General features: G+C 39.5%; 1 protein-coding gene across 1 annotated transcript in view; it reads right to left on the bottom strand.

The window, feature by feature from the left end:
- LOC108680536 (serine/threonine-protein kinase PKH3) overlaps window positions 1-10,011 on the bottom strand; it is a 100,612-nt gene extending 90,601 nt beyond the window's left edge. Inside the window, exon 1 of the mRNA XM_018169366.2 lies at window positions 9,493-10,011. Within this exon, the coding sequence (XP_018024855.1) occupies window positions 9,493-9,665 (173 nt within the window). The 5' untranslated portion in view covers window positions 9,666-10,011. The remainder of the gene's footprint in view (window positions 1-9,492) is intronic.
- Between the last annotated feature and the right edge of the window lie 2,579 nt (window positions 10,012-12,590).

Raw genomic sequence — 12,590 nt, 5'->3', positions numbered from 1 at the left:
ACAATTAGCGATGCATCACTCAATGCTGCAAACGAAGACTTAGTTGAATTATTACACACTTGGTTTTACTTTTTCCAATCTTGATGAAGTGGATGATCGAAGAATTGAGACTCATTTCCATCCAAGAATAATGAACCGTAAAAATAAAGCTGGAACGTAAAATATCGCAGAAAGAGTGTCATTGGATCAGAACATGGTGAGAACTGATCAAGGAGAAGCGTGCGGATGGCTGAGAGTGCATAAGAAGCCATAATAATGATCAGACCACGCAATTTCATCTTGAGCTTAGCGGCAATCCACAACATTTGCTTCTCATAAGACTGTCCATTTGAGTGAGCCTCGTCCAACGAACAAGTTGTTCAGAACACTTCGATTGTTTTGAAGCTAATCCAATTGCAAACCTTGGCTGGCTTCCACTTGTTCATGAATGGTCGAAGATCGTCCGTCTCTTATCATTTAATTTATTGTTAATTGGGACACGCATTCAATAGGTAACTTCGAATAACAAAGATGCAGAATTCATTATGCTTTTGATAACTCAGACCCAAGGACGGTGACTGTATTGAAAGCTGCCGAACACCCACAGTCAGGAGTATCCGTCGCAGTTGCACGCATCGGGTGACTCAACCAAGTTCATTTAAGACGATCAATGAGTGAGGATTCAGAGGATTAAACCCAAGAATGGCAAGTAATAAGACACCTACGCATGTATTCTCTTCTTTATGGCCACTCCGATGGAAGGTAATCCCAACAGCCTCCAACACCACAAAAAACTCAGTCAAACTAATGCAAGTGTCACTTGCGTCATATTGAATCTCAGTCAATCACAAAAATGACCCCAATTAGCATAACAACGAATCTTGTAATGGGTTGCTTCAACGCATTTCAATTCGCTTAAATATGTTCCTTCCCAACTACTGAAATTATATTTAAATAATAAAATGTGTCATAAAGCTTGAAAATATGCCTGTGATATACAAAGACTCTCTCTATCTCGCCTTGACAATTAGAAATTTACGTCAGTGACGCAACAAATTCGTGAAGTGCAATTCAAACTTGCTAGGCTAAGTCATTAGATGGATACAACCCTACCATCTTCCTCGCCTCACATCACGAGCTATTCCTATTTCTAGCCGCTAAAAAAATACATACAGTAAAATAATAGGAATCGTTACTCAATCGTGCAAGTCATGGTGGCAGTTTTGACCAACCAGCCCCAGGTTCTTGACATTTTGCAAAATAGCCAAGACGAGTACAGCCAGGTTAAGGTATCAATTACTATAATTATTTGTAGGAAATTCGCAGTTCTTTTGAGTAACGTAATTGGAAAGCTTTGGTTTTCTCGCCTGATTCTTATAATGTTCATTTTTTTCCGTCATACTTGTACAATTATGAAACGAGATAAGAAATAATTTACTGAAGGAAAATCATTTTGTCATACAGTCCTAACGAGAACAGTAATAGTTTGCGACAGATGGTGATAAGCTACGCCATTATGACCACAGTTTTTCCGAATTTCTTTGTCACAAAAAGCTATTTTGTCAATGCAACGATGTGATGCGCTAAAGAATGCCACTAACAAAGCTCCTAATTCAGGCATTAATGCCCCATAAGTGGGTACGCGCGAGCTAAGGTCGGAGGTCAGAGCGAAAAAATAATTCACCAATAGGGCATTTTAAATGAGCGCGTGCCTCCGACACGAACTGAGGCAATACAGCTTCTCGTATACCTTCTCGTACACTTACTAATTACGACCTCATTATGATGATAGGCCTGTTTGGCCAGGGTAGAGAAGCACCATTACCGAGGTAATGGGCCTGCACAGCACGCGTGCTGTGCAAATACCTTCAACACTTGTACAACTTTGCAAGTCTTGCATAACCCCTTGCAACGAAAGCCGGTCTGCAATATGAGTTTGCCTGTCGATAACTATATATCAGGTTAAGCCCTTAGCGCTGCTCGGGAGCTTTTGTTCGACAAGCCCTAGGTTAACTCTAGCAGGTTATATATAACTCAGCGTTGCTAGGATATCCTCAGCGCTTCTGGGAAATGAAATTTTCTTGAGCAACGCCCAATGTTAGGTAGCACAGATACCATCTCGACGCATGAGCTTTGAACAAATCGCGACGACATCTGCTTCTCGAGGAGTGGGTTAGATGAAATATTACGTAGCTATCCACATAAGACCATGAAAAAAATATGTTAAAAGTAAATTGATTAAATTTACAATGGTAAAGCGAATGCTACGCACCGATTCCCTTGCTTACCTACAAGTGCATGCAGGCACTAAAAAAATTCTAATAACTACCCCCTTAGAGCACGGCCCTTTATACGATTTCAACACCATGACCATTTATACAATTTTCATCGTTGAAACTGAGATAAACGTGACGTCCAAAAAACTTGACTACTTCTCCATTAAGCGCCATTTAATACAAAGGTAAGAATAAATTTAAAAGAAAAAGCCTCGCTAAAGCTCCAAAAGATAAATTATACAATAAGAAGTATACACAAAGAATGCAAAGAAGGCTTGCTGATTGACTGTGCAAAGTCAGGCAACAGGATGTAGACTGCCACTATGGAGCACTGGTAAACATTTTCAATTGGAAAAATTATTGATATTTATTGACAGAGAAATTACAGAAAGGGTTGTGAACTTATTGAAATTATCATAGATTCGCTCAATAATTATTAAAATGATGGCGTTTGCAAGTTGAATGGTCCAAAAAATTGGAGCAACTTCAACGCTGAAGCCAGAACGAAGTGGCAAGAAAAACTGCAGAGGAATCAGGATGTGGCAATAGAATTACTCCGTGCGTGTACGCTCAGTCCAAGTAGGCTCATAAACCCAAGTCCAGATCAATATCAGCGCATCTGGATCTGCAGGGAGATCTTGTTCGGCCATTACCAGGCATGCACGATACATGGGTAAGCAGGATCGAAGGATTGCTTCATCAGCTCGGCAAGGGAACGGGCTAATATGCATGACACTGTCACATGTATCGATCCCAAAGCAAAAAAATTAGACACGAACTATTCTCCCGACACAATAAACATTCATCCAGGTACAACAATTAAAAAAAATTAATGCAGAAAGCTCTATTCATGAATCATGCTTTAGATACAACATTTATTAGATTTACGAACCCAAATTTACAACGATCGCAGGAGACATGCCAAAAAATGTGGACTACACGCAAATGTTTTGCGATCGGCCAAATACAAGCGTAAAAATATAACCGAAAACAGTCATCTCAAAAAAAGTTACCGTATTCATGCTACGGAACGGAACATATTTTCATTTTTATGGCTTTTAACGGCCGTCTGAGCGAGCCAATAAGTGTCAAGGTGCACGATTTGCAACACCGAGAATGCATATCCCGTCGTGGTCTCGAGCCTGCAATAGAAGCAATCGCCCAATCTGAACAACTGGCATTTTTCAATTCCCTTCGCCTCTCTATGATTTTTGAGACCGGGTAGGCTATGATGCGACCCTAGGAGTGATGTACTTCGATACTTCAACCGAATTAAATGTTGTTGGTCATTACAGTATGCTTAGGAGACCGGTAAATTTCAGTAAATATTATTTTACTCGAATAATGATCGGTGTATAAATCCAACAGTTCTTTTCGAAAAAGCACTGCTAAACCCCCCTCCCCCTCAAAAAAAATTGCAACAGTTGTACAACGTGCGCAGCAGTTATTCAAACCGAGCAGCAGTTGCGCATCTATTGCGGCAGTTGTAAGGCCCGTGCAGCAGTTGTAAGGCCCGTGCAGCAGTTTTGCACAACCTGTGCAGCAGTTGTGAGGCCCGTGCAGCAGTTGTGAGGCCCGTGCAGCAGTTTTGCACAATCTGTGCAGCAGTTGTGAGACCCGTGCAGCAGTTTTGCACAACCTGTGCAGCAGTTGTGAGGCCCGTGCAGCAGTTTGATGAGTAAACTTTTAATTAGGACAATTATCGAGGAGATGAGTAAACTTTTAATTAGGACAATTATCGGATGAGTAAACTTTTAATTAGGACTGTAGAGCATTAACTTTCGAACTCTTCATACCTGCGATCAGCGTTTAATATACATTTTATCAACACAACTTGAACGAATCGAAAGTGTCCTCAATGAAAATTATCGTCATCAGAAATCACCAATACATATTTCTGAAGCGAGACACGCATACCAAGCTCAGCGAGGTGGACAAATGAGATGCTGCGTTACAGCTCCACACAAGCATGGTCCCTGATGCCAGCTTGCAAGTCCAGATGGCGCGACGGAACAAGCGTGCAACATATTGTATTTTTATACTTTGGTAGCAAACTTTAAAAGAGGCTTGAAGATACCAGGATTAAATTAATTTTAGCGGTCAACAATTGGCCGCTGATGTGGCGTCCGTCATTTCTTATATGGCATTTAAGAGCCAAGAGTCGACACTTGTCTCAATGGAAGCATGTGACCACACCTATCATAAAATAGCGAAGCATGGCCGATGGCCTTGTAGGGCTCAATGCTATAACTGAGAAGTTTCTGAATTGAGAGACAATCAATAAATCTGAACATTTACTTCTAAATATTAACAACTAACAATGATTAAAGCACGCAAATTAAAAAAAAAAACAAGCGGTCAATTCAATATAAAGTATTTATTCATGAAAGGAGAGAATCCATGATAAATACAAATGAATTTGGCACCAAAAATCTTGGGAATAGATTTTAATAATCTGTACAAGAGTTCAATAAGTGTTTTATAAATACCTATCACGAGCAGCACAAATCAAATTGGTTTTGCACAAGCGCTTACATTCCTTTACTCGTTCCACCAAATTAACTCGGTCTTTCATTCTCATTCAAATTTGCTTTCGAGACTGGAGAAAAGTCCTGCCGCATGCCATTTTTTGAGTGATAATCATTCTTAAAGGATTCACAAGTACCTGATAGAGGTGGAAACGATTTGCTAATGAGCAGCGTCATGCTCGTAATTCCGTGGTAATTTTTCTCCTATCAAGAATACAACTCAAAGAGACGAAACGAAAGCCAAAACTTCATGCAAATATCGCCACAGTAAGACACATTCAGATTACGGAGTACGTCGAAAACAGCATCTTTCAAACACAGGCGACCTCACTAAAATCTGAAGTACACGCCTTAGAAACCTTGTTCGGATCGTGCATGGATGAGTCTCACTTGTTCTTGATCGAACTCGGCCGTCCCGACACATGAAATATTCATGGGACGCTCTGACAGCTGGAAAGGACCGGAATCCTTACATTTGTTAACATCTAGTGAAACTATGCAATGAAACTGAGAAAGAACGCTACGCTTCGAAATCTGAAACATGAAATTTTGTTAATGAAGAATATTTAAATTCTAATTCAGCATTTTTATGAAGGCTATGCTTAGTAAGAACACCCCACAGAATTTTGACACACAGAGACAACTATGATAAATTGCACCCAACGAAATTCTGAAACCACCCGAGTGTGCCCAATGCATTCAACACGTAGAACCCGAGCATTAGTGTCATTAAAATCATCAGCCATGTTGCTTCATAGCTGGCACGGTCCTGCTCAGCTGACTAGATGTTACACGAGCAGCAGGAGGCCAGCGACCGCTCGTAGGCCGCGCTAATTCCTTGCAGCTTCTCCGGCCGCTTCGACTGAACCACAAACTTTTTCTTGAAAGCTCGCTGCACAAAACGGGCATCTCACTCTTCGTAATACAAGTTGAATCAAATATGACCGAATTAATTGTGAAAATTTACAATAGGCTAGCTGTTTAAATTCAAATAAATATAAATCATAAATAAATATAAATCGTAGTATGCCTCAAGTGCAATTATTATGATACATGAGACGAAGGCAAATAGCCGAGTCTATAATGCTCGCAGAAAAAATTTAAGTCAACAACATTTCATTTCATTCTTGGCGCCCATTCGTTTGATTCACGAAAACTCACACTAATTTTGAATGACTTTACCTCCAACTCCAAAGACGACTGTTATATTTCATTTCAATGCGTCTTAACTCGCACCATGCAATGGTTACTATAGGAATTCCTGGGTGGCCAATTCACTTACAAACGCATGTGGAGATTTTCACACGTTCTTCCAGTTAATCTCTCAGTTCTATTTCAATTTGACTGAAGCTATCAGAAAACGCGATAATTGAATCAAAAAACATGAATGACAAATAATCATATTTTCTCTGATGAAAGTTAACTAACTGATACATTCAGTTTGGAGTAAAGGGTTCGACGATACTCAATACCAATATTTATATGAAAATTTCCCTGCGCTGAAAGTAATAATGTAAGTATTACTAAGAGATTTAAACGCGCACCAGGACTTAGATGTTACTGAATGTTAAAGGGCGGACTGAATGTTAAAGGACTGACTGAACGTTAAAGGACTGACTGAATGTTAAATGACTGACTGAACGTTAAAGGCCTGACTGAACGTTAAAGGCCTGGCTGAATGTTAAAGGACTGACTGAATGTTAAAGAACTGACTGAATGTTAAAGGGTCGTGTATTTCAAATTTTGCTTTTACTTTAAACTTGCCAAACGGCGAAGCAAACGCACACACGTCACCACTGCTCGCCATGGCAGCAACTATAGGCCGCATATCGGTGGCATTAATTGATCAATCTTGCCGGTCAATCATTTGTTACTATCTGTAAGGAGCATAAAAGTTTAGAGCTCCATGAGCAGAGCATGGAGTATGGCAGCTCCATGGGCAGAGTATGGAGTGTGGCAGCTCCATGAGCAGAGTATGGAGTATGGCAGCTCCATGAGCAGAGCATGGGCGCACCCGACAAGGTGTGGGAGGGCTGACGATCAAAACATAGACTGGACCTTCAACAATCAGGGAAAACATCTTACTTTTTTTCCAGGATCACATGCGGAACCAGTCATGCGAGCTATGACTAATTTCATACTCGAAAAACTGTAGGGGTCCAGATCATGTGGAATAATTAGAAACGTTTCGTGTAGGATTAAACGAGTCTTCGTACACATGTTAAATGTCAGGCTTAAGGCGTTAACGACAAAAACTAGTTTGAAAAGTGCATTAAACTCGTGCATCACCTTATAAAATTCTCTACAGCATGTAGAGCCCAATCAACTATACACGAAGAGCCTTGATTATAAGGCAACTATGCTTCAACCCAATTACGCTCTCGCCTTAACCCCATTATAACTCATACAGAACACGAGTGTTCCTAATTGTCTGAACATAATCTCTTTAATGGCAATTCTTTTTATCTGCATAGATATATCTCGTTACGGGCACGATTTGCGCAAGCTTTGTTGCACGATCCGTTTGCCCTACACTGTTCAATACGAACAATGAGTTTAGATCGAGTGCGAACTGAGCGCACGTCGAGTGCTAGAATCGGAAGCCAGTTGAGAGCTCGCATTTTTGCGTACTCTTCGAGGGTTCAGATCAAATACAATACAAGTGACATGATCGTCCAGCTAAAACGATCATGAAGTGCTCAGATCACCTCAAACTGAGTAGATATTCAGTGCTAAGAACGATCGAATATAGAAAACTGATGTAGAGCTCGCATATCCTTGAGAGCTCAAACGGGCCAGAAAACTTGCCTATCATGTAGAACAACTGAGAAATTCTAAGATTTTAAACAATGACATATTTACTGCAATATAGCGCCATGCAGTATTTGATGTCAAATTTGAGATCGAGAATCTGGCGGAATCTGAACTAATAATGAGTCGTCGAAGTCGTTATATACTTCTTCCACATTTGAAAGAAAAAAAAAAACATTTTATTCCCGTGATACGTCAGGCTAAAATTTAGAATAGTGATTGCAGACGTTGATAAATATTTGCAGTTATTTAGGAGTCATAACAGGCAAGTTAGGTGAATCTTCAATGAACATCGCTTAAGATCGTCAGATTAAAAATCGCTTAAAATCCGATGAATTACGTTAGTTTGTATTAAATTTTAACGACGCTACATTATGTCCCTTCACCAATCCCAGAAACAAAATATCTCAACATAGATGGTAGTTCGATTGGGTAAATGACATAATTTAATGATCATTTTTAATTTCCTATTTCTTCTAAAGTGGTTCTACTTTATTCGTCAATTCCACGATTACTTGGTGGCCCACGATGGAATTGCGTAATCAGCGTTGCCAGATGGTATATTTCTATACCAGATTTCACAAATCTGGTATTTTCAGAAGGTGTCTGGTATGAATATTTTAGATCTGGTATATATGCCTAAATCTGGTATTTTTCTGGTATTTTCTGACTTACTGCAAATTTACTGCATTAAGTTCCACCTCTGAAATTTGAACTTCCTCCAGCGTTGGCGTGGATTATATTATTATTTATATAGATTGCCTTCAGAGCGGCGCGATTAGAGCTTTCCCGCCATTTTTGGAACCGCAAGTTTACCGCTTGATGAAATAACCCCAATCTAATTGTTAACATTTAACAAAAGTGCTTGTGCAATATAAGCACGAGAGTGATGATCCTTGATTGATTACTGATCAGTGTGATCTATATATTTTTCTTTTTCTAACCAACGTTTCTGACGAATAGTTTCATTAAATTTGGAGGTATTAGTCAGTTTTCAAACAATAGAATTTCTGATATATTTATGGTATTTTGAGCTAGGCAATCAGGTATTCTCGCAGAGAAAAAACCTGACAACACTGATTGCGTTGCCCGCATTTCAAGTGGAGAACTAAGCTGTTGCGGAGTAGCTGGACTTCAATTCAAAATAACTTACACCTGGCACTTCCAATAAGTTTTCATGGAGTTCCAAACATCCAAATGTATAAATGTGGACAGGATAATTTATCATCAAAATACTACGTGTATCTACAACGTTCCTTGCTTCATAAACTTGCATTTGGTAAATTGGTACTCACTACTCAGATACTGAAATAGTGCAAATTATAGAAAGGAGTGGCTTGACATCGCTATTTTAATAACACAAACAATCGTAATTACGACCATTAATCGCTAGAGAACTTCAATAATTTGACACCCTTCAATTTAATTGGCCGATTTAACCAAATTTTATGCAGAATTTGCTACCTACTAAACCTGCGCTTCACGACACGACTAGCTAGATAGGGACAGGCTATGGCGGCTGCAGGTAACGAGATTTAGGATAACTCAGCTGATCCGCGCGTGGGTAGACAGTTAATTTTACCGCAGTTCTTTGTCACGGACACGGTTGTATGTAAGAGGTTATAAATACATTAATCTCAATCATGTGAATACGTGAAGCAGAACTGAACTTAAAATTCACTTAAAGTTCCTTCAATAGGAAAAAAATTCTTCAAAAATCAAGATTCTTCCAAAGCTGAATTTTTTGGAGTAACGCGACAAGAAACAGCTGAAAATTTTTTCTATGGTACCTGCTAAACTACAGAAGTACCGAAAGATTAATAAAATAAACAAAAGGACTAGGTTAAATTCAATTTATGAATCGTAATACATGATCCTAGTGGTGTCTTGTGTCTTACCTGGCAATGGGTTCTGGGTCTAGGATGTACCACTTCTCGATGGGGTCTGTGTTGACGATGCTTGCAAGGGTCTGCTCTGAGAGGGAGACTTGCCCTGTCTCAGGCACTGCCCTCCACATGCCTTTGCTAAGTAGCACATTACCCCTCATGCCTCCTACGTCGCTCAAATGCATAACCCGAGCTTTTGCTTCTGTAGTCTCACTCCTATCCTCAAGTTTGTAGTGCTTCAGTAAAAATCACCTTTGTGTCGTTTCCAATTGATTTCGTGTGTGATGCTAGTCTTAATCACGTTAAAAGACTTACGTAACTGGAAAACAGATTAGTAAATTTTCGGCGATATTCATTGCACTTCACACTGAGGACACTGAAAAAGTCACAGCTTGCAAAACTCTTCGGGAAAATCAGACCCAAGCTCAATGAGTTGGGCAGTGGACGACGGGAGTCTCGTGGATATGAGGACGTTGATGGCGCCCAGCTTGCCGCGCGAACCGCTGACGTTAACTGAGACTGACTTGGCTCACTGACCCACTGCGCCGCGCGTACCAAGGCTGGTTCTGTGACTAAACGACGTCCTCGAAGGGTACGCTCGCAAGACACCTGTGGTCCTTTGGACTATCAGGAATCTAGTCCGAAATTCTTTTGTAATCTCTGAGGTATGAGTTTTGGATAACAGTCCCTGCGCTTACGTTATAGCATGTTTGGCGTAACTTATAGACGCACATGTCACCAGGACCCATAATGCCTCAATTACCTTAAATGTGCGCCATTATATCACTGATGATGCCGATATGCATGTTTACATGGGGATTTAAGCCGCGTGTTTCTGGACAACGCTTTATAAGAAAGGTTCTCATGGGTGCAAGTAACATCTAATAAGGCTAAGTCGTTAGGGCTTCTGAGTTACTGCAGTTTCAAGGCTCAACATCCGAAAATGGAAGCGTTCCTTGCCGACATCCAAGGTAACTTGCAGTACGTTAAAGCATTTAAAAACGTGTATTAGTTAAAATATACAGGCAATAGATAGGACAATGGCACATACATCTTTCCGTAAAGCCACGGTTATATTTCATACGTGAAGTACAAATAGTTTCATTAAATTTTAGTAAGTGAATATAACCGCATTTATACCGACCAATTTCAATAAATCGATCCTATATTTATCAAATTTCATGTGTTTGTTAGCGGGAAATTTTAGCCGTAAATGTATACCTGCTGACCGATGCAAGGATGTTAACTTCGTATCTGGGTTTCAACTGGGAATGAAATTTTATTTTAGTGGTGGAATCGGGGGACATTTAAAAATGGGAGTAGTTATTGGGAATGGGAATGAAAAGTTGCATCAAAAATTTAAATCTCATTCTTACTTTGGCTAGCGTACATTTCATAAAAAATAGCAAGTTAAAGTTTACGTCAAATTTAAAATAGGACTTTCATGGGAGTTTTTATTTTCAAAGACTATATCCTTAATTTTTAAAGCGTCTTTCTTTAATTTACTTGCTTTAGTTTCAAAATTATTGACTGGATTGCAGATGAAGGTACTTTGAGAAACAGGATTTACAAGTTGCTGGTATAATATGTGTATGTCCCAGAAAACGCCGGAGTAATGTGCCCGAATATTTTATACAATTTAAAAAAATTGCTGATCTGTGTATAATTTTGCTTCAAGCACTTCAGGTGGAGTAATAAACATCTATATGAAACGGGTGATTTCAAGAGATAAAACTTCGTGACAACTTTGCGCAAAACTGAAATTTTTTGACAGCTTCAAAAATGTTTTTATGTATTTTATGAATACTTTCTAACTCATCTCATTTGTTTCAAAATACAACTTATCGAAAAATTCTTATCAGTTACATTTACGACTTGAAGCGAACAAAGATTTTTCCGCATATATTCGTCTGGATTTTTAATCCTTATGGATCCACATTTTAAAATTATATTAGCATGCCTCCTCAAATTTGTATGGGTCGCAATGGTAAGATGCTTCCCATAAAAGACGTATGTACGCATCTCTTACGCTGGATTTATGACTTATTAACACAGAGTTGGCGCGCTTTACGGCTCATGAGGCATTCAAACTACGTGTATTTGCGCTTACAAGGACGGTACGAGCAAACTGAGGTACCTGCTTGAACCTCAGCAAAGCTAACCAAGACTTCTGAACTCCGGCCATCCAACAACCCCTCGAAATGTCTCTTGAATTTCTCAGTAGGTTTGTTACTCATACAAATTCCCTGCAGCCTTGTACAGGCAAGCTCGTGTAAGGCTGCTATGAGTTCTTCAGTGACCACCGATTCCCAATTTGAGAGTGGAATCCCAGACACCAGTGACCAAACACCTGCCGCCAAAACTAGCCTCTTGTGGTCTGAATTCCCGTAGACAAAATCTCTACAGCCTCCATGTGAATTTTGAGTACAGAATGACTTGGTTTTTTACTCATACATATTTCAGTCACATTCTCTTTTAATTTAAAGCTTCGGTTTTCATTCTGATGCGTTGTTCAAAATGAAGAACTTTTAGCCTGAAGAACAAACCCTAATATTACTTTTTCAATCGATATATGGCAAAAACTGTTTTTCTCAACAAGACATCGAACTATTTCTACAATTGAATATCTGAACTTTCCGGATTGAGATTAATTTGACTACCGACATCAACGTGGGACAGTCTGCTTGTGCAAAGAGGTGCATATGCAGCAAGAATCATTGCGCCAGTATAGGCCATTATTTATGTCATTGTCATTGAGGTAATTGGGGCGTGAGATGGCCTATGAGTGTTGCGGAAGTAATGTGGTGGCGTCCCGTATAGGAAAACTGGTCTGCTCAAGGCTTCACTACACTGATTGCTTTCTATCTAAATATTTCTATAAGTCTAGAATCTAGATATTCTATTCAGCCGGTTTCTAGGAGAGTCCGTAAACGGGGATTCAAGAAAAAGATTGATAAAATCTAATCAAAATTGCATTTTTTAAATCCTTTATTTCATTTGGCTTGTTCAGCCGTGTCCGAACATAGCCTAGGTATCGTAATTCCTTCTACAATTTCCATCATTGTTGATTTTTGCGTAGGAAAAATTCTTGACTTTTTCCTATGGTGCTT

The sequence above is a fragment of the Hyalella azteca genome, unplaced genomic scaffold, assembly GCF_000764305.2.
Source record: "Hyalella azteca isolate HAZT.00-mixed unplaced genomic scaffold, Hazt_2.0.2 contig4142, whole genome shotgun sequence".
NCBI classification, from domain to species: Eukaryota; Metazoa; Arthropoda; class Malacostraca; order Amphipoda; family Hyalellidae; genus Hyalella; species Hyalella azteca.
Note: the sequence above shows the minus strand (reverse complement) of the source record. Positions and strands in the feature narration are given on the sequence as shown.